Source organism: Tetrahymena thermophila, assembly GCF_000189635.1.
Source record: "Tetrahymena thermophila SB210 genomic scaffold scf_8254479, whole genome shotgun sequence".
Taxonomy (NCBI): domain Eukaryota; phylum Ciliophora; class Oligohymenophorea; order Hymenostomatida; family Tetrahymenidae; genus Tetrahymena; species Tetrahymena thermophila.
In genome coordinates this window covers 317,076-339,637 of record NW_002476254.1, presented here as the reverse complement: position 1 = coordinate 339,637, position 22,562 = coordinate 317,076, and the positions used below count along the sequence as shown (strand labels likewise).

The 22,562-nt window shown below is 21.9% G+C and overlaps 11 protein-coding genes across 11 annotated transcripts; 7 read left to right on the top strand and 4 right to left on the bottom strand. All coding sequences in view use genetic code 6, as the record gives it.

Moving 5' to 3' along the window:
• Positions 1-127: 127 nt before the first annotated feature.
• On the top strand, positions 128-924 carry TTHERM_000624539 (hypothetical protein; the record flags this gene model as incomplete). The annotated part of the gene is made up of 2 exons (XM_012799322.1): positions 128-513; positions 675-924. 2 exons carry the CDS (start codon positions 128-130, stop codon positions 922-924), a joined length of 636 nt encoding a protein of 211 aa, XP_012654776.1.
• Positions 925-1,736: 812 nt separating this feature from the next.
• TTHERM_00624530 (hypothetical protein) lies at positions 1,737-2,051 on the top strand (the record flags this gene model as incomplete). The annotated part of the gene is made up of 1 exon (XM_001022579.1): positions 1,737-2,051. One exon carries the CDS (start codon positions 1,737-1,739, stop codon positions 2,049-2,051), a length of 315 nt encoding a protein of 104 aa, XP_001022579.1.
• Positions 2,052-2,225: 174 nt separating this feature from the next.
• Positions 2,226-2,918, top strand: TTHERM_000624529 (hypothetical protein; the record flags this gene model as incomplete). Its single annotated transcript, XM_012799321.1, has 1 exon — positions 2,226-2,918. The coding sequence occupies one exon, from the start codon at positions 2,226-2,228 to the stop codon at positions 2,916-2,918; it is 693 nt and encodes a 230-aa protein (XP_012654775.1).
• A 2,100-nt stretch (positions 2,919-5,018) lies between these two features.
• Positions 5,019-5,171, top strand: TTHERM_00624520 (hypothetical protein; the record flags this gene model as incomplete). The annotated part of the gene is made up of 1 exon (XM_001022578.2): positions 5,019-5,171. One exon carries the CDS (start codon positions 5,019-5,021, stop codon positions 5,169-5,171), a length of 153 nt encoding a protein of 50 aa, XP_001022578.2.
• Positions 5,172-9,311: 4,140 nt separating this feature from the next.
• Positions 9,312-9,686, bottom strand: TTHERM_00624510 (hypothetical protein; the record flags this gene model as incomplete). Its single annotated transcript, XM_001022577.1, has 1 exon — positions 9,312-9,686. One exon carries the CDS (start codon positions 9,684-9,686, stop codon positions 9,312-9,314), a length of 375 nt encoding a protein of 124 aa, XP_001022577.1.
• Positions 9,687-9,836: 150 nt separating this feature from the next.
• On the top strand, positions 9,837-10,196 carry TTHERM_00624500 (hypothetical protein; the record flags this gene model as incomplete). The annotated part of the gene is made up of 1 exon (XM_001022576.3): positions 9,837-10,196. The coding sequence occupies one exon, from the start codon at positions 9,837-9,839 to the stop codon at positions 10,194-10,196; it is 360 nt and encodes a 119-aa protein (XP_001022576.1).
• A 3,293-nt stretch (positions 10,197-13,489) lies between these two features.
• TTHERM_000624499 (transmembrane protein, putative) lies at positions 13,490-13,996 on the bottom strand (the record flags this gene model as incomplete). Its single annotated transcript, XM_012799320.1, has 1 exon — positions 13,490-13,996. The coding sequence occupies one exon, from the start codon at positions 13,994-13,996 to the stop codon at positions 13,490-13,492; it is 507 nt and encodes a 168-aa protein (XP_012654774.1).
• Positions 13,997-14,447: 451 nt separating this feature from the next.
• Positions 14,448-14,842, top strand: TTHERM_000624498 (transmembrane protein, putative; the record flags this gene model as incomplete). Its single annotated transcript, XM_012799319.1, has 2 exons — positions 14,448-14,527; positions 14,578-14,842. 2 exons carry the CDS (start codon positions 14,448-14,450, stop codon positions 14,840-14,842), a joined length of 345 nt encoding a protein of 114 aa, XP_012654773.1.
• A 782-nt stretch (positions 14,843-15,624) lies between these two features.
• Positions 15,625-15,939, bottom strand: TTHERM_00624479 (hypothetical protein; the record flags this gene model as incomplete). The annotated part of the gene is made up of 1 exon (XM_001471393.1): positions 15,625-15,939. One exon carries the CDS (start codon positions 15,937-15,939, stop codon positions 15,625-15,627), a length of 315 nt encoding a protein of 104 aa, XP_001471443.1.
• Positions 15,940-17,259: 1,320 nt separating this feature from the next.
• On the top strand, positions 17,260-17,865 carry TTHERM_00624470 (non-canonical purine NTP pyrophosphatase, RdgB/HAM1 family protein; the record flags this gene model as incomplete). The annotated part of the gene is made up of 1 exon (XM_001022573.3): positions 17,260-17,865. The coding sequence occupies one exon, from the start codon at positions 17,260-17,262 to the stop codon at positions 17,863-17,865; it is 606 nt and encodes a 201-aa protein (XP_001022573.1).
• Positions 17,866-18,046: 181 nt separating this feature from the next.
• TTHERM_000624469 (transmembrane protein, putative) lies at positions 18,047-20,703 on the bottom strand (the record flags this gene model as incomplete). Its single annotated transcript, XM_012799318.1, has 3 exons — positions 18,047-18,538; positions 20,515-20,616; positions 20,695-20,703. 3 exons carry the CDS (start codon positions 20,701-20,703, stop codon positions 18,047-18,049), a joined length of 603 nt encoding a protein of 200 aa, XP_012654772.1.
• Between the last annotated feature and the right edge of the window lie 1,859 nt (positions 20,704-22,562).

Genomic DNA, 22,562 nt, shown 5'->3' with positions numbered 1-22,562 from the left:
ATAAACCGTTCTTTTTAGATATTAATTTGAAATATTTTGAGGAAAATGGCAGATTACATGATCTACTGAAATTATTAACAAAATTTTCCACGTAAATGAGAAGAGGCATAAAATATTTTTACTAAAAATGTAGGCTTATTAATAAGAAAGGTGTTCTGTAGAAAAAAACTTTGAGCTTCAAGCTATTCAAGCAAATTTACAATAAACTATAACTCTCTACTATTCTGACAGGATCTTATAAGTATCTGTAGTATTTATATTACCTTTATGTTCTAGAGAAATCAAATTAATTACATGCCAAATTTAAAATAATAATAAAGCTTCTAATTTGATCTTGATTATTGTAGAATAATATTCAGTCTAAGGAGCTGTAAAAGCGAAACATTTTTTAGGTTTCAAGCTAAGAATTATGACATAGCTTCTTACACTAGTTGCGCAGAGCAAATATTTTCTATTTCAAAAATACTTTCAGTAAATCAAAATATTGCTGAATCTTCAGCTTTTTATTGTTCAGTAAATATTTACAAAAATATTAGCTTTGTCAAAAAACTCACTTAATTAATTTTAAATTAATTATTCAAAAGCTTGAAAAGTTGATGAATTAATTACTTTTAATTGATCAGTATTTTTATTATTTCAATAAATCAACAATCATATTTTTTTTAATTATCAAGGTTTGCAAATACCCTTAGTAATTGCACAATCCACAGGCACAGTGACTCAAGGGAGCTAGCGATACTTACGCACAATGATATTGTTAAGAGATAATAGAGCGATAGATGGGAAAAAGGACGGGGCGGGGAGAAAATTTTTTAAAACTTCACTTATGAAAATCTTAGAATTATTATTCAGAAAATAAATAAAGTGGTAGGGTAAATTTTATTTCGTATGGTGGAAAATAAATAAATTACTCAATGCGATTGATTTTTACAGGTTTAATATACAAAATCTGCTTAAAACATCCCCATTGTATTTCACATAATAATTAGAATTAATAATCTTATTCCTTAAATTTAGCCCTATAAATTTATTCAGTAGAGTATCATAATCAAATCAGTAAATATGTAAATTTAGCATTTTGCATATATTTTGGTAGTATCTTCGCTTCACGTCTGTCTCTGAGTTTTATTTGCAAATTTCTTCCCTTTTCGCTTCGTCTGTCTTAAATGTCTCTCGTGATTTGATTTTATTATCTTAGTTAAAATTTTCAAATCAAGCTAAAGTCATGAATGATTTAATGTATATTTTTCTATGCTTTGAAATGAGCCCATGAGTCAAATCAATCTTTTTTTAGAGCTTATTTATTCATACCTGGCTGGCAAACAAATAAGAAAGCGAGTAATCAATAAAAAAAAATAGCAAGGAGTAAATCAAATTTTTTTAAAAAAGGAGGAACGGGTAAAGATTTTTTTTAACAATCAAATAATTAATTAAGATATACTTTTTAAACCGCTTGGGTAAAATTAATAAAGTGTTAACTTAATTAATTAATATATTAATTCATTCATTTATAGATTTTCTGCCTTTACATATGTAAATTATTAATTAATAATGGGAAAGTAAATAACAATCCTAAAAAATCACTTGATATCAAACCTTCGCATTGGCATTCGAAAATAATAATTAATTAATTCATAAAAAATTATTAATATTTTTACTACCCAAATAAAAAAAAAAATAATAATAACATAAGAAATTTTAATCAATCATATCTTCAAACAATAATTTATTTAAAAATGGGTAAATAACAACTTATTATTCTTTCTTCCTCCGAAGAAAAACCCAAACAATACGGATTACAGAAAATCATTTAAAAGAAGGATGGTTTCGCACTTCCTTTAAATAAAAAGAGATTCTAAAAATTAGAAATCGTTGCAAGAGAGTTAGAAGAAATATACAAATCTATGATTTGCTCTAACTAAAGCTTTACTTGCCTCTCTACTAAGAGTTCTATCGAAAGTTTCGATAAGTGCCCAGAAGATAAATGCCTTAGCATTTAAAATGATGAGGAAGATGATGAAGAAATCTACTCATCTTTCGATCTTGAGTGAATTAAAAAAATTATAACGTTTAAACTGAACTTTTAAAATAGATGCTTGTCTGTCAGACTTTCTAGATACAGTTTTTGTAGTTAGTTAGTTATCAAATCTGACTGACTATTGTCTATACTTAGTTCATTTTAATAACTAAATGCTCAGTTTGTCTAATTCCTACTTTACTTTCATATGGGAATAGCATATAATTAATTAATTATCAAATAGATAATTTATAAATCAAAAAAATTCATCCTAATTTAAAAATAATAATATAAAAAATAATCGAAAATTTACCTTGACAAATAATAAGTAATCAAAATAATTTACAAAAACTTAATAATCAAAAAATAATCAAACAAACAAACAAACAAACAATCAAATAATAAATAATAAATACAAAACCTTTCTAATCAATATATACATATTAAACAAACAAACATTATAATTATTAATAACAAGCATGATAGAATTGCCTATCATTTTTTGATAAACAATTTCATTCAATTAATTGTATAAGATATATCCAAACTAACATAAACAATAAATTATTCGCTCATTAGTTAGAAGCTTCTCAAATTCAATCAATACTCATATTTATTTTTATTTTTGAGACCAGCCTAAATTAATTAATTAATTTATTAATTAATTAAACTAAATAAAATTGCATAATATAATGACCTACCAAAAGATAATTGCAAACGCAATTAAAAACTATTTATTCTCCCTTAAACATGTAGATCTGATCTTATGACACAAGAAATATTTTGCTACAAATACTTCAAACCCTACTTACTATTTGTTTTAAATGTGCAACTAATATTTCTCCAAAAAAATAACGAGTAAAAATAAATTTAGAAGATTCTCACTTATGAGCTAAAATGAATGCAAAGCATAAGCTTAAAACTAATCCTTACATAATTAAAAAATACACACAATCAAACTAAATAAATATTTCTTTATAACAAATTAATATATAATTATTTTATTTCAATAAACCATTGTATCTTAGCTGATTTCCCTTCATACCTACATACTATTTGTCTGATATACCATTTTTCTTTTCAAGTCTCACCTTAAATCATTTTCTCAATTCATTCATTTGTTCATTCATTCATTCACTCATTAACTATTTTATTTTGTTAGAATTTGTCAGCATATATGCTTGTGCCCCCTCAGTTTTATAAGTTTTAGAATTAACTTTTTTAAATATTTACATCACCTTGAGTTGGAAGTAACTCAAAAAATTAATATGTTAATTTAATATATCCTTATTGCTGAAAAAAAATAAAAGGAAGAAGTAATTTAAGAAAACAAAAGGGAAGAATAATTTAAGAAAATAAGCTATGATCTGCTTTTAAAATTCACTTATTTTTTTTTATGTGTTATTTGTAACTTAATACCATTCATCACACAAAATTATATTACGAGATTAATAATCCTAATAATATGCTTCAAAAATTTTTTTTTTTCATAATATAATCTTAAATTACAATCAAAACTAAGAAAAATTCATAAATCAAATTCATTTCCTCTCTTTAACAAGCTAATAGCAGATACTAATTTCATAGAAGGAGATTGCTATATTTATTTGCTTATTTCAAAGTAATATAAACTTATTAGAGACTTTACACTTTTAAAAAAATATTGCTTAGTGGAAAGTTAGATTTTTTATTGGAAATTTATCATTTGCTTATTCTGGGAGAATTTTATTTTTCATTTTTGATAACTTTGATAAGATTAGAAAGCGAAATCAATCAAATTATATACGATAAAATATAATTATTTTCAGCTTGTTATTTTCAAAAGTAACCTTAAAGGGCTTTATTAAAGAATGATGAATAAAGCAAAATAAAGACCTTTTAAAATTTAAAATAATCTTCAAAAAAAGTAAATGTAAAAAACCTGAATCAAGCAAATTTAAATTAAGAATTAATCGTCTTATCTATTTTTTTTTCTGTGAAAATAAAGATATTAACTTTACACTAATAAGAAGAGTAAACAAAAGAAAGAAGCAGTAACAATTAATATTTATCATTGAAAATAAAAAATAAATTAATAAATGACTTCAAAACAATCCACAAAAAATTATAGAACTAATTAACTTACATATGCTAGGTAATTATTTTTACTATCACAAATAAGCAATATTTTGTCACTTTTTATTCAAAAAGGTCTTCAATAAAATGTCTTAAACTCCAGAATTGTTGTTTCTCCTTTTTAAGGCCTGCTTTTGAATGATTATATTTATCTATTTTAAGTGAATCAAATTGCATTTGGAATTACTAAAAGCTATTTTTAAATATTTTTTATTATTCAAACTGCTATTATTTTTTATTGTTTTGTCTATAAAGTGATACAGCAAATTTTTTTTCTAACTTGTCGTAACTATAAACTGTGAAGCTTTGATATTATTATCTATCTCTCAAAGTTATAGGTTGGGAGAAAAATGGAAAGAAACGCAAAAAGATTGGTTGAGTGTGTGGTAAAATTTGAATAAGAAACAAATCAAAACTAGAAACATAGAATTAGAAATTAATAAAAAAAAAGGTATTTTGCCAAATTAAAAAGATGTATGTATAATAAGTTTTTTAATATCTTATAATGATATTTACTTGATTGAAATGAGCTTGCATGCAATTCCAGAAATAATTTAAAAATAATTAAGTAGACCTTATCTAAATGATATTCAAAAAAGAAGTAATTTAAGAAATTAGAAGTTTATGGTGACAATGCTAAACGATTTTTAGTAAAAATTGTTTTCTTTTGTAATCTTAATCACCTACAACCAGAATTTCTTCAATTTACCATCCCATCCCATAAAGGTTATTTTTTCAAGTGCATACTCCTTATTAATTAAAGTATCTTTAAATATCAAGTACTAATTTTCTTGATTTTAGATAAATAATTGCAATTATTCTAAAAGTCTGTGAAAAATTTGGTCTCTTAATATATTTTTTCTAAAATGAAAATTATCTAAAAAAAATGGGCATTTAATCTAGAACGTTACAACTAAACGCTTCTTTATATGCTAGAGAGTAGAATCCTGAATTATTTCATAAAATTCAAGAATTTTAACTTGTAATAATATAATACAAAGATTTTTTAATAAGCAAAGTCCGTCCTGACCTTAGTTGAGTTCAAAATATAGAATATTTTTTAGCAAATTTTAATTTTGGATTATCTATTAATGGGAGTAAATAAAAGGTCTATTAATTTGTCTCTATGTTTTTATAATAATCTAAAATCTACTTTAAATCTATTTAAGTGATTGTGGTAGAGACTTAATTCATCTTCCAAAGTTGATATAATCATGTTTGTATGATGAAAGCTGATCAATTTTACGACTTTACTTTGCGGATGGCTATTTATGTTTACTAATGCAGTTTGATTTGATTTGATTTATTTAGGAGTGTTTGAATATTAAGTACTTGAATTCAGTTAGTAAATATCTTTTTTTTTTTGTTAAGATAAAATAGAGATAGTTAGATTTTTCTCACAATCTCTTCAAATGTTTAGGTAAAAATCAATTAAGCTCATCCAATCAAAATTAAATATTGATAAAAGAAATTTTATTAAGCAATAATAATCGATAGCTATTTAATTATTGTAAAAATCCATTAATTAAAAACCAAAGTTAAAATTTAAGCTAACCCTTAATTATTATTCCACAATTTACAAATTTAATAATAAAAACTATGTTGTCTGAATACCAGCCTTTTAATATATCAAATAAATTTAACATTTTTTATAAATATTTCAGCCAGCCTACAAAAAATGATAATGTAAGGTTATTATGTGAGACTCTGAGAGAGAATCTTCAATAGAAGTTAAATTAGTGAAATTATTTATGGGTTTAAAACATAGAAATAAAAACTCTAAAAGTTTTTAATGTATGAGTAGTGATAATTATCACTCAAATAGTATAACCTTTCCTATCTTCAGAAAGTATTAGTTTACTTCTAAATATTAGAAACCTTAATAACTTATATTAAATTTTTAGTTTACTTACTTCACACCTTCAAAAAAAGACAAATAAAATTTCTTTATTGTACAAAACTAATAAATTTATAACTTATCGTTTTTTTGTTTGTTTACTTGCTTCTAAAGGACTTTATCTGTTTACTGCTTAATACCTTTAGTGACCCCCAACTAAAAATTAAAAACATAAAATAATAGTTATTTTATATCAAAATCAGTAAGCTACATCAGATAGATAGAATAACTAAAAAAATGTAAAAATATTATATTTTAAGAATAATTAATAGCATTTAAAATTAATTTTAGTACTAATGAGATATTTTTAAATGAAAACTATGCTAGTTTGCAACATTTATAAAGATTTGCATATATTACTTACCAATTTTTTCCAAACAATCTAGTACCAACATCAGAAAAACAGCTAGTAAAATAAAAATGCAAATTTTTGTTTTTGTGGATAAATCACTTGTGATATGTTAAAAGATTTTGAATTATATACAAGCAATGAATGGCATAGTAAATTTATTAAAAAATATAATAATAGCATGCAAAATTTAAAACTTTGTAACCTCTACACTTGTTTTTTTTGTTTTTTTTTGAAATTAACAATTATTTCGAAAAATAGAACTTTTTTCCTATGAAATTTCTGTAAAAAATATTGGATCAAAAAACTTTTACTAATAAATTTGATCTATAATCAATATTTTTTAATCAGTTATGACCTGGCATCAATAATTAATTTATTTACTACAAACAAAATACTAACCAATTTTTTTAAAACAATATACACCTATTTCTTTTATAAAATATTATTTTTTATTTTTTTTCAATTTTTACTTGTTATATTTTTGATTACTCTCTTAAATAATCTAGAAAAAAATTCGATGTTTCCTGTTTTTTTAGAGCAAGCAAGCAAGCATATCAATACTAATTCAAATTTACAAAAAAATTAAATCAACTATTATTTACTATCTTAGTTTGAGCTAAATTTGTTAGAGTAAATTAATTATTAGCAATTATAAGCAAGTTAACTGGTATAATATTAAAAATACTATTTTAGTTCAAACACATAAGATATCTTTTTTATTTACACATTTCTAAAATTTATGTAGATATTTATATTTTTTTATAGTTTTGAATTAAGCGATTTGTTATAAAACTGAAAATGGTGTTTGTGTTCTAGAGAAAATTGTAATTTAGCAAAGATATTTAGCAATTTAGTAAGAAACAAAGAAAGAAATTTTCTTTTATTAATTTTTGAAAAATGTTATCTATTTAAGCATAGAATTTATTTAAATACTTCTAAGTGTAAATTAATATGGAGAGAATGTAAGATATAATTTTAGCCACGCACTATAATATAATTTCTCTTGCTAATTTATGCAAAAAAAGTATTAAATTGATAAGAATAGAGTTAATTTTTAATTAATATTGAGAAATAGTAAAATGTAATTTTAGCCACGCCCAATAATTTATTTTCACTTCTTGATAAATAAAATGAAGATTTCAAAATAGTAGTATAGAAATAATATTGTTATTTTAAAATATATTTATATAAATACTAGAAATTTTAATACAATTATAAATATTATGATAATACTTCTTTTTAAAAATATTTTATTTAAGGTAACAAAAGAGAAAAGTAAGTTTTATTTTAAAATCTAAATAAATTTCTTGCATTTCTTCATCAACTCTTCTTAATCAATTCAAAAATATATAAACTTTCGCTTTTTAGCAATCATAGCAATTCGAATATAGCTAAAATAATTGAGCTAATTATATGTTTTTATAAAAAAAGTAGGTATAGTATTTGAAAATTTATCAGAATTCAAACAAACAACAAGCAAAACATGAATTGTAGAAAATAATAAAAATGTAATTGTAGAGTAAAATTAGGAAATATGTACTTATATTCAAGCATTATTTTTACTGGATAATTAGATAAATATAGCTTAATCGAATACTATGATCTTTGAGAGAGAAATAATTTAAGGTAAAAAATATTCAAACAGTAGCTTGCGTTAATTTGAAAAATAGAAAAATCATAAAAACCACAAACGTCAGTAAAATAAAAATAAAATAGATGATTATAATTATAATAAATTTCACTTAGACTCATCTCATGCGCTTGAATATTGTATTTTTTGTTTTAGATAGAGGCTATAATAAAAATATATGAATTTATAATATTTTTCATAAGATATTTGTTTTATTGCTATATTTACTTGGAAATTAAATCAAAGTGGGAGTTTTGTTTCATATTCAATATTTAAAGCGAAATATGTTTTAATAACTGTTCTAATTGATCTACTATTTGCGTAAATTAAGAGGTATATATAACAGGTAGAAAATTACAAGCTTTGTCTAGTCATTTTTAAATCTTATTTTACTACAAACATTCAAGTGGCTAATTACTTACGGAATTTAATTTAAATGCATGTTTTTATTGAAAAAATGAAAAATCTAGACATTTTGAGCTTTTTCTTTACGAGTATGTTTCAAGTTAAATAGAGATAGTTTAAAAATACCTTTTGCACTTGTGTATCTTGTTAAATTTAAATTTTATTCCTAGGTGCATCTAAATCAAAGATATTAATTTCAAAAAAATTAAAGATACGCGTTTCTTTATTATCAGAATTTCTTTTAAATTTTCAAAAAGATATACTTTTAATAATTTAATCAGTGAATTATTTAATATATTTCGACTCAAAAGCATAAAAAATGTCTAAAAAATATATTAGCTTTTGTTATTGATAACTCAATTAGTTTTTTCATTAAATACTTAATTAATTTTATATTTCTATTGATTTATAATGCTAATACTTATGTTTTGCAATTATAATTTTTATTTTCTCTCACAAGAATTAACTTTTGATGTTTATTTTGTTTCTAAACATCTATTCATTTCCGATAAATTTTAGCACTCTATCTTAAAGGTACTAGAAATCAAATTTAAGAGTTGAAAGAGATACTATTACTTCTCTCAAAGATACTTGCTAAAAATCAGTTTATTAAAAGGTATAATTTTATAGGGATAAAAATGTTTCTCATTGCTTTACTAAAATAATTTATAACAACAATTATTCATTTACCATATTTTTTGATACTAAGCAGATTTCTCACTGAGGAGAAGGCGATACAAATTAAAACTCCGCTTTATGCTTTATGAGGAGGAATGGATATTTAAATTAAAATTACTAAATCGAGCACAAAAAAATGTTGATATAAAAATAGCTTTTAATTTGATTTCAATTTTTTATCTTTTTGCTAAAACTTATTTTATACCCAGAATACAAATCATAGCTTTCTGATATGAGACTATTAAACTGAAATTATGTTGAAATTCTTATTTTAGCTTTATAAGGAGAATTGCTTTATTTGTGGGGGTTATGATTTCAGGCAGATGCTTTAAAAATCAAAGGAAACCATTTAAATTAGGGGGGTTTATATAAGCAAATTTTACTTATTCAAGCCCTTAATTAAACACTTATTAGTCCCCCATTCAGTTTTAATTTTAATTTGCAAAGATTATTAATTTTTCTTTCTTTCTTTCTATTGTTTTCTTTAAGACAGACTTTCTTTTCTTTTTTAATTAAATTTCATTTGGAGGAGAAAAAGAGGAGGGGGTCCTGAAGATATTAATATACCTGAAAGCTAAGAAGTTGATTTCATTATAAATTAAAAAAAATACAAAAAATCAAAAAGCAATAATATTAAAAAACAACTAATCAAACAACTATTTAATATCAACAACAAGCATATTAAAATAATTCAAAATTAAACAAGTACTAAATTTACTAAATCTCAACATCTACAACAACAATGACTCGTGTTTCTGACTCTTGCAACTAACAAGCTGAACTCATGATCAAGAATAAGATCTTCATAGCCATCAAGAAATCAATTGCTAAAGAAGGAAAGGATAGCATGGTCTTTGAAAGAATTGAAGAAGAAGACTCCATTCACTCTTGCTCTTCTACTTTAAACGTAGAACAGTCAGCTATGAATGCTGAACCATAATAAAAGGAATAATAGCCTAAGTACAATTTCAAAAAACCTCTTGATAAGAGCAAAGTAAGAAAGATGAACGCTTTAGCTTTAGAATTAAACCAATTGTTCGCTGAATTAAAAGAATCTGCTCCCATTAAAAGAAGAAGAAAAATGACTATCTACAATCTTTGAAAAAACAATATAAATTTGATCTATCTTTAGCTTTAGCTAAGATACACTAAGCAAAATATTCATACATGCAACTACACAAAACTAACAAATATACTTCCTTCCTTCCTATATAATCAATAAGACTTAATATATAATACAAAGATACAATTCCAATTTAAATTAAAAACTTTTAAATCATTAAGAAAGCGGTAATCTTTTACATCTTTCTAATTCAAACATTTTCTTTTATAAAATTAAATTTTAATAACTAACAACCAAGCAACCTAATAAACAAATAACTAAAAACAAACTCAAACCTTTTTATCTTCTAAGAAGAATTGAGTGGAACAAAAAAAACGATAAACCAACTAAAAATGCTAAAAATGACGCTATTGATCATATTCAATTTTAATCAAATACTTTATAATACATACTAACACTCACTTTTAATATAATTTACTGTTTATACTTCCGCCTTATTGTTTATATTTTTATATTTTGTATAAATTCTTGACATAATAATACTTCAACTTAGAAATTAATACATTCTCTTCTAAATTTTATTGAAAATATAAAAATATACTAATGTTGTCACTTTAATCTCAAATTTTGTTAATAATGACATATTAGATGAATAATCTCTTTTTTGTTGTGCATAATGAATTTTTAGAAAGCATGAAATAATTTAGAGAAGCAATTAGCGAAAATATCAATGCAAATATTTGTTGAGGACTAAACTTAGGAAGTATTTATAAAATTTAAAGATAAATGTTAATGAAAAAAATAATTCAAGGAAAGAGAGCTATATATAAATAATTAAATACTATGTATGCTTCTAATTAAAAAAATGTGAGCATATTATTAGCTAGAGCAGCAAACTAAAAAAGAACAAAAAATAAAAAAGGAATTTAATTTTATCTATTATTTTATTTAACTTAAAAAATATCCTAATGTAAATTATTTATTAAGGGATAATAATAAGCACCTAAAATTTATAAATTAACCCTATGTATTTTAGCTTAATTAAATATAAATTTCAACTATCAAATTAAATTTATACTTCCCTAATAATACCGAGACTAAATCAAATGTTTCTACCTACCTGGTAGAACATTCTTCATTTTTCAATATAACAAAACAAATTTTTTGCCTTTGGTTTTCTATTCTAAATTTTTTCATAGTTGGAAATCTCTCTTGATTTACAAGAAATTTTCTTTCTTTTTTTCTTAATTTATAGTATCAATATGGAAAATGAAACACATGAATGGAAACAGGCAAATTAATATCAAAGACAAGTTGTGTGTGGTCGCAATTTAAGATTGTTGTTTTCCTTCGTTTTCACCTAAAAATAAAAAAAGTTATGGCAAAAATAAAGCTGTATTTGAAATTTAACAGATTTCTACTTGAGGTAATTAAAGATAGTGGTAGAGTAATGAAAAAAATTAAACAGTCAATTAAATACTTAGATGAGAGAAAATTTTTTTTATAGAGAAATCAATATATCTTATCCCCACATATGAAAGGCATCATCATATGACTTAAATAGCTAAAAATTGATAATATATTTAATCGTCCTAAAATAGATAGTTAATACTAAGTCAATTATTTTTATCACCAACGTCTGTACTATAAAGAATATCTAAACCTTAATTTTTTAACTTTAGTTCCACAAATATCCAACAAATTTAATTTCTAAAACTCTAATCCATCTTAAAATTATAAAAACTTAGAACAATATGTCAAATAAAATTTCTAAACTGATTCAGATACAATCCATCTTTGCAAACTGAATATTGTATTTTATCTTCTTGGCTGAGAGGTAAAAATATTTTAACTATGATTTCCATGAGAATTTTAAATATAAATAAAAATATTTTCATTTTTATCTGTTTCTACAGATGCTTCAAACAGTAAACACTTGAAAACAAGAGCACGTATAAAAATTTATAAAACTCACTCAAGCTATGCATATAAAACATATATGAGTCAAGCATTAGAATATTCTAAACAGATGAACCAAAATTATAATTAGTATAGTATTTAGACAAAAATATCATTATCAAAATTATTATAACTTTGAGGTGCAATTTGTATTTCTTTTATTCTTCTAAATTGATAGCATAAGAAGCAAATTAAAAACTAACAAAAATAATCTAAATCAATTATTCGACTTCTCAATATCAATAAATAAACAATATTTAATTAATATTTAAGGAGGAAAATAATCTTTTATTACACCCTTTTCTTTTACAATAATAAACTCTTTCTTTTGGAACTAATAAAAAAAAAGATAAAAAAGGCATTTTTTAAATTTGGCTTAATATCTATTATGAATGAAAAAATCTAAGATGAATTAGATAATTATAAAAAAGAAAAGAGCTTCTATGAATTATTGATATAGTCATTTTGATAGCCCCTACAATTATTACAAACTCACTACCTTAAAAAATATAGATTAGAGTATTCTTTCTTTTCTTAATAACAAATAAATTTAATAAAAAACTTAACTTTTTCCTACCCATATAAATTTGTACAATATTTAGTTATGCTTTTATTGCTTAAAATAGAAATTAATGGTAACTTAAGCTTGAGCTTAAATCTAATCTGCACCTATGTAATCAAAAGAAATAAATTAAGTAGTTAAATAAAGGTGGGCTTAACTCTATTTATACTTAACAATTTTGTATGAATTCAAATACTTAACAAATAAAGCTAAACATTTATTATAATTTTTCTACTGAGCATTTATTTTTTCTAAATTTTTTTTCATATTTTTATAATTTTATTCTTATAGTGAAAGATCAATTTAAAACATAGTAATTATATTTAAGCACAAAGCATAGAAAATCTATAAACAATTTAATTTTAATTATTTCTTTGTTGTGATATTAAATATAAATGCAATATCTGTCGTTATTGTTATATATTTTACATATTAGATCATTAAAATAAAAAATGAAATAGACTTATCAAGATTTATTTATAAAAGAGTGCAAAACTAAATAAATGTTAAATTAACTTTAAAAAGAGTGATAGTAAATGTATTTAATTTAAAAAATATGAGTTAACGCTCTCGAATAGAAATTATAACAGTAGTATTTAAATAATCGCCTCAAATTTGCTCTATTTCAAATATTTACTAGCTATGTATTTATTTAATACAGCCATAATATATAAAATAGTGATTGAATGATTTTCAAGTAATTAAGTTAATTTACATCAATTTCAGTTTTTTGAATCTCATTTGATGATCGTTAGTTTGATAAGAGCTACTTTACTTTTCACGCATACAGAGTATTACAAGAAGTAAATTATCACAAGAATTATCTATAAAAAGGAATAGCTTTTAGAATATAAAAAAGAATGGAATAATCTGGGATGTTAGTATATTCAAAATAAAAATATATTTATTCATTTTAAAAGTATTTTATTTGAAAATTAAGCTAAAAAGATTAAAGAATGACAAATTAAATAAATGAGCGAATAAATATTTAATTTTTTGAAATGATTTAAGCTTAGAATGAAAGGATGAATGAAGACTATGTACAAAGAATGTATAAATATATTATTTACATACATTAATTTAAGTAAATTAGGATTGAAATGAATGATAATTATTTTTAAACTAATATATGGTGTGAGCTGATTTTTTCTTATGCAATTACTCTATTTAAATGTCTCTCTTAATGTGTGTTATCTTTTTATTATATTCTAATTATCTTTTAAACTGTATGAATAGGACTTAGGATTTATTATTAATTTATTAATAAACAAATAAATTCTTGATGCTAATTATTCTAAGTTTTACACTCTAGCGTCATTAGCGAATTAATTGATTGATTGAGTTATTAAAAAATTAATTAATAATAGATTGCTTTAATAAAGCAATTAAATCAAATGAGAAAGAGTGGTCGAGAGAGTGATTAATTATTATTTTATTACCTAATCTGCGATAATAAGGCAATTTGAAGATATTTATAAATATATTGAAATAAAGATTATTCAAATTAGTTAAAGGGATTATTTGCAGATGGTTAATTAATTAATATAAAGTTATAAAATGAATTTTGATAATATAGAGTAGATTGAAACTAATTATTTTATTATTATATAGATAATATCAGGCATTTTTTATATTTAAAAAGTCGGAAATTGAAAAATCTTTGATACTGCTGCTAAGTAGGGTAGGTAAGTCGTTTGCGAGTGAGTGTTATTAATATTTTTATTACTCATTCTGTTACCTATTGCTGAAGACAATTATTGTCGTTTTATATGTTATTTGTTATACTTTATAAAGTCATCAAAGTTTTTGGGTATATGCTAATTATAGTATAATTTTATAATGGTAGTATGTAATTATTTTATATGCTCAGGATTATTATTATTTTTATTTGTACGATAGGTATAATTGGTATTCAAATAATATATTTTCTATTCTTTATAGAATCAATTTCATTCTAATGTAAATATTCCTTTGTAATTATTTCTTCTCTCAGATTTTTCACTCAAAAGAAGAAAACAGGAGCTAATAAAAATTTGCTATCAGGACCATCGAATTCAGTCTTATCAGCATAGTATTCGCTGTTCTCAGCGTGTAGCATTTAGGCATCGATAATCTTAACCTTGGCGCTTTAGCGTTTTTCTTCATCAGAGCTGGAAGCAGCTGAGCTATTAGCCAAATAGTTATTCTTTTTGTTGGATTTTTTGCTTAACTTGTTGGATTTAGTGTTGACGGTAATAAAGTCGTTCATTTTAGGATGCAATAAATATTTAAAGTGGGTAGGAAATAAGTGTAAATAATTTTATTATTTTTATTATTATTATTATAATAGAGAAGGTCTATTATATATATTGACCTTTTTTTTTTTTTTATTATATATTACTTTTTTTTTTAATTAAATTGATAATTAATTTTTTATCTATCATTCGAGCAGCTCTATTTAAATAAATCATCGTATTCTATTTCTTCATCTCTTAATAAAAGACAATTCTTTCATTAATTTATTAAATAGATTTTCTCTATTTATTTTTTAAAAAACCTAATTCGATTTCATTTCTTGATGTAGAGCAATAGAAAGAGACCCCTCAAAATTGAATTGTCTCTGACTATCATTTTTCTTTCTTATCCTCATCCATTCTTCTATTTTTGATAAAATTATAATTTTTAATTCTTTTCTTATGAAAAATAAAATTCTTTTCTTTCTATCCTTCCATACATATTTTTGTTATATTTATTCCTTTCTCAACCAATCTATTCAAAATAAAATTCATTTATTCAGGCCATACATAGACTTTTGATTAAAATTAAAGCAAATTTTTCATTATCCATAGTCCAATATTTATTTCTAATTTCATTAAAAGCTTTTATAGTCAGCAAAGTTAATCCATTTAAAGATAAATATATAAATTAGCTTTTTTTATTTATCTACTGTAATAAAATTTACATCCTTCATTTTTATCTCAAACCTTCTAATAAATTTGTCACCCTTAATTTTATCGCAAAATCTATTTTTGTCCCTCTAAAAAATTAATATGCCCTTTATTGTTTGAAAATGGCATTTTATTAGTATGACAGTAAATTCTTATTTTTTATTTGGAAAAATTTTAATTGGTGAATACTTTTTCCTATCAAATATTTGGAAAAATAGAAGTTCGTTTTTTGAATTACATTAATAATGAATAATAGTAATAGTTCTAGATTAATTTATAGTGATTGTTTTATTATCATCACCGCAAATGCCATAGTCTTTATGGCTTAAATCATCAACTTAAGTCTGATTGAAAAAGATTTTATATTTTTAAATGTTTTCTACTTTAATATTAAAAATATTTCATAAAATACTTTTATTTTTTGAAATTATTTAAAAATAATAATTAAATATTTATTTATTTATTTCAATTGATTGATTAATAGATTTCAAATTCAAAGTCTTTTTTTTGTATTCTGCTAAGCAATATTTATTTAATTTAAATAAGGATTCAATTTTAATAAAGCAAATCAATGAAGTAATAGATATAGACTATAAAATTTAATCGTACTTTAAAATAGATTAATAAAAAAGCTAAATTTATAGCTTTAAAATAATATAATTATATTTTGAGTAAGTTTTAGGTTGTTCTGATATAAATTAAAAAAAGAAACTTTTGTATATTATTTGAAATTTTCTAAACATTTTCATAACTCTAAAAATTTTCAACCGCTCTTGTTTAATTTTTATTTATTTATTAACATAGGATTGGTTACTTCTTTAAGAATTAAATCCCTTTACACCTATATTTGTTTTAACATAGAAGTATATTTACACAAAGATACAAGTCTTTTTCTTTGAAATTTTATATTTTAATTTGGTTAATAATCCAGCTTTTTTTCCACAAATTCACCATTTTACATGTATATATTTTGGTTCGAAATATCAATTAATTTTAAATACCCAATATATTACATATTAATTAATAAAATCAGGTGAGATACTTGAGTTAATTAAAAGCAACTTTTAAAAATGTGAAAAAACTTAAATGCAGTTATCTCTAAACATACCAACTTTTCGTAAATTTATAAAAATAAGAGTTCACCACATAGATTTATGGTTAACAAAAAGCAATCAGTAGGAATCAAATTGAATTAAAAACTAAATCTGTGAACATTATTAAGCTTTACTACTTTTTTTTAATAATTAATAGTAATTATTTGTTTTAAAAGAATAATATGAGGCTTAGAAATAATTAGTAATCCAAAAGATTACTGTATACTAAACACTGATTGCTTTGTTTAGTTACAAATCTTACTTTGCATTTCAATTATTTCTTCATAAAACCATAAAAATTAAATTAGCGCTCGATTTACTTACCTTTTATATTGGGGACTTTCATACAAACTCGTAACTAATTAATGTAATTTCATAAAATTAAGCAAATAATTCCGATTATAATCCGCCCATTAAATATCTATATAGTTTTCTTTAATACATACGAATCCTTTTAAGTGAGATCTAAGATTAATTTTAATAAATCTTTAAGTTTCTAAACAATCATTATCTACAAATTAAAACAACTATTTATACCAACCTGTTTGGCATACATAAAAATGAGAAAGGCTACAAAAGAAATTCTTTTAATCACTGGAAACAAAGATAAACTTAGCGAGTTCCAATCCATTCTATCTAACTCTAGTCTTAGTCTTACATCAATTAATATTGACTTGCCTGAGTATCAAGGGAGTCCACTTGACATAGCAAAGATGAAAGCTAAATTTGCATTTAACATAGTTAAAAAACCCTTAATAGTAGAAGACGCATCTCTTTGCTTTAATGCCTTAAATGGGCTGCCAGGGCCATACATCAAATGGTTCCTAAAGGAGCTAAAACCAGCTGGCGTTGTTAAAATGCTAGCAGGTTATGAGGACAAGAGTGCTTACGCTTAGTGCATTATTGCCTACATGAGCGAGGAACTCGAAGATCCTTTATGCTTCATAGGATAAACACCAGGTTTGATAACGCTGCCCAGTTCTCCCATTTAGGGTTGGAATTAAAATAGCTCATGGCCATTTTAACCCGAAGGATACTCTCAAACATATTAAGAATTACCTGCAGATGTGAAAAATAAAATTTCTCATCGCTCAAGAGCTATACACAAAATGATAGAGTACTTTGAAAACTTGCAATAAGCTGAAAATACATAACCACAAGCTTGATCCTAAAAAAAGCTTAAAATATTTTCATCAAAAAATCTTAAAATAATCAGTATAGGTAGCCATTCCCATTCTATTCACCAAAAATAATAAAAAACAAAGAAGCTATAGTTATTATATTTTTCAAAAAAATTCTGGTTCATTATCAATTAAAAATGACTAGTAAAAATTTAAATTAAAAAACTCAAAAAGTCCTTAAAAAATTAATTTTGTTGAACTTATGAAGATCTTAATATTGTAGAATGTTAAATTAATAAATAACAGCATTCAATATAAGAAACGCATAAAGGAGTTATTTTATTATGAAGGATCCAAATAATTATTTAAAAAAGGAGAATTTGTAATAAAATTTAACTATAATTGACAGAGTTAATTGTAAGGCAAACCAAAAAACTTAATACATTAAATGGATTGGCAAATAAATAAATAAATAAATAAATAAATATTATTTGTCAATTTAAAATTGTACATTTTTATATTACATTATTTATTTTGTATTTTTTAATGACATAACAAATTTTAAACAAAGCGAAAATGCATTTTTACAAACAATTTATATGTACTCTATAATAAAATGTAATTCAACCAAATTTGTATATTAAGAATCCTATTTAATTTATCCAAAACAGTATAATACATTTTGATTCGTAACTTACAAAAGACCCAAAATGTCTCCCTATATTTTAATAATTATTATAAACAATAAATTTAAGAAAATAAATTAGTCAGTCATCAAAATTGTAAATCGTATTAAATTGACAATAATTAATTGAATTAATTGCAATTAAATAATATTTGTAGTATATTAATATATTTATTGCAGCATCTGATTGATATAAATGCTTAAAAAATATATTTCCACATTGTTAAAAATTATCTTTAATGTTTGTTAATTGCAGTAATATACTCTTAAAGTGAGAAAGAGATCATTTTTTATATCAGCTATAATTACATTTAGAATAGTAAATAGCTTTAAATATTTTCTATTATGTAGAGAATATTATTAACTTCTATAAGCTAGAGTAAATTTAAAAAGAAAATTTATTTAATAACTTTAATTAGAATTAATCTAATTAATTAATTCAAAAATTGATAATAAAAATTTAAACTTATAATAATATGATTTTATAATCTTACCTTCCAAATATTACTTGATTTATTCAAAAAATTATTAGAATGAAATTTATGATAGAATCTAAATAGTAATAAATAGGGAAAGTTATTTAATTATTTGATTAGAGGCAGTAGCTTTAAATATTTTTCATTTATTTTAAAAAAATTCATTTAATCCATTCAATGTATAAATTAATTATTTATATATTTGATTGTTTAGTTTTCATCTAAGAAAATTAAATTTAATATTAACGAAATTAAATCCCAAAAATTCGAATTTTATGAAATTTAAATACTGGCTAATAATTTAATTTTTTTTCAAGTATTTATCCTACATCAGTCGAAGCATTCTTATTAATCCGTTTAAATCATAATTTAAAAATTAATTTTTGATAAAAATCTAGTTGCAATTAATAAAGTTTTATAGTGAGTTTATTTAATTTAATATCACTTTTCTAAATAATTATAGTTTGCAGTAATACTTAAATAGTTTTATAAATTTTAACTAATTTATTAAATTGAAAATATTTTATCATTTTTTAATGGAATAAGATATATCAAATTTAAGTATTTCATTCAGCTATTTAATAAATGCATTAATTTTAAAATTTATATTCTATTATGTTATCAGCTTTTGATAATTTAATAACTTAAATATTTTTATAAACTTTTATTTAGCATCTTAAATTAAAAAAATATTGTATCATTTTTTCATTAAATAAGATATAAAAATCTTAATAAAATCTAATTTCTAATCATAGATACAAATATATTAATAAAATCTAAATATAATAAGAGTCTTCCTAAAATTTATTAGCTACCAATATTAAGCTGTTGTGTTAGTTTTTAATAAATGTATTTTTTTAGAGATTTAGATTCTAAAGTATTATTTAAAAGTAAATAAATGATAATTTAATTACTTAAATTTTTTTAAAACTTTATTTAGCTTATAAATGAAAAAACCTTTTATAATTCAATATAAAAATGATAATAAAATTTAATTTTTAATTCATAAATATCTTCCAAAATTCATTTATTTACCAAATTTAAATTATTTTATTAATTAATTAAAAGCGATTGAATTATTTTCAAACATTTAGCTCTATTGTGTTTTTCAAAATAAAATTTGATTTATTTTCCTTGTTTACTTTTTTACTCATCTATGAATTAAAATATTTCATTATTAAAATCTGGATAAATTTTTTATTAAAAATTAATTATTTTTAATGTGATATTAGATATAATTTTCATATTTCCTTTTTATTTGCTTCATAAAATAAAATAATTGGATCTTGAAGGAAAGTATAACTTAATTTATATTCTCATTCTAACAAAACTTTATATTTCTACAAAAATGTCTTTGTTTCTATATTTAATAGAATTAACAAATTTAAGCTTCAAAAATTAACTGCTAATAAAAATCTCAAATATCTCTGCAAATGATCTCCAAAAAATATTTAAAATTGCTTTTTTATTTGTTTAATAACTTTTTTTGACTGTTATGCTTTTAATTTTTTTTAACTTCATTAATAACATTACCTACTATAACGTGCCAAGTTCCTCCAAACTTTTCATCGAATTAATCTTTTAGAAATTAGGCTGCGTCTTTATAATATTTCCAATCTTATTTAAAAACCATTTCTATTAATTATTATATTTTTAATTAATTTATTGATTTCAATATGTACAATTTATATAATTGATTATTATTATTATTACTATATGCATATTCTGCTCTCTCAAATGCAAATTCTTTCATTTCTGTATTCATATCTGCAAATGTAACAACTGGAGGTCTAATTTCTACAGATGTTATAACTACTTATTCTCTATTCATAGAACTTTTATTTATTCCGCTTTATAGATATGAGCCTTATGCCTTTGGGTCACTGCTTTCTGTCATTTTAATACCTTTTTGTTTATATTACTTTTTAAAGGGTCTTTCTTTATTCTAAATATTTTTTTTTTGGTTTTTTGATTCTTTAAGATTGATAGATAGATAGAAAGATAAACCTCTCGAATATATTTTTTGTATTAAAATTTGAAATTTTTTTATTAATCAAACATTTTTAAAAAATATATAATTTTAAATATTTTTCTATTGTTTCATTCAACTAAAAATTAAAATAATAAATATTAATTCATTAAAAAAAAATATTTTATTTATATTTAAATATTAATTCATAATCAAAAAATCTTTATTTATTTGTAATTTATTTTTTATTAATTGTATTTCTATCATAAAGTTGTTTTTTTAGCAAGCTTTTTTTTCAAATTTTCATTTTTAAAAAAAATAATTTATTTTTTTAATTTCTAATTTTATTTTACTCTAATACGATTTAAAATAAAAAAATCATTATTTGTTTTTTATTGTAAAATGATAAAACAAAAATAACTATCAAAACACATTCAACTTTTCTACATATTTAGTAAGAATTAAAGTTAAAACAATATCCTTATCAAAAAGTACATTCAAAATTTTATTATGAAAAAAAATAAGTATCAAAACACATTCGACTTTTTTACATATTTAGTAAGAATTAAAGTTAAAACAATATCCTTATCAAAAAGTACATTCAAAATTTTATTTAAATTATTTTTAAATTTTTAGGCCATCAAATTTACTAAATAAATATTTATTCTAAAAATGGTAACTTATCTACAAAAATTTGTTTGTATAGTATTTTTCTATAATAATTTTAGGATAGGCAAAAAAATAATTGCAGACAGATCATTCTTATTAAGAGAATTTAGTTAAATTAAAAATAGTGGTAGTAAAAAATAAAATAAATCTTCAAAAATTAAATGGCTGAATTTATAAAGACTATAACTAATTCAAAAATGAGAGGTGTTATATGTCATTCAAAGATATTAGGCTTTTGTAAATAGTAATCATGAAAAGTATTTATTAGGATTTAGTAGAATAATGTGAATTAAATTCAGTAAGGGTATATGAATAGTTAAATAACGGGTATAATTACCTCAAATTTTTTTTTAAAGGTGTAATTAAGTTAGTAATAATTAGTGATTACAAATAAATAGTACTAATTTAATTGATCGATAAAACATCGAAATTGATTTGATAAATTTGGATTATAAATATATCAGAAATTAAAGTAACTACTAAACACAAATTAATTTCTAAAATTGAGCTATGATTTTATAGAACCAAGTTTTTGATAGAAAATAATTACATTTTTTTACAATTTTTAGTGGAATGTGAAACTATTACTAAAAAATTGCTTAAATTTTTTCTTACATAAAGTAGTATAATTGCTTATATTACCAAATACATCTTATCATTATGAAGCTGTTAGAAGAATTTTTCTGATTGAAATCAGGCAAAAACTTCAAATATATTTTTTTTGTTCTAATTAAATATTAAGATAGAAAACTCACATTTTTTCTAGTTAAAAAAATAAATAAAATTATATCTTTCAAAATTATTAGAGTAAAAATGTAATAAAATTAGTCTTTTCATGAAGCAAATATCATTCATTCATTATAAATAAAATTAATTGTAAAATTAATTATTTTTATCTTAAATATTTTATTTGTAATAACTGATGCTGAACCTAATAATTTCG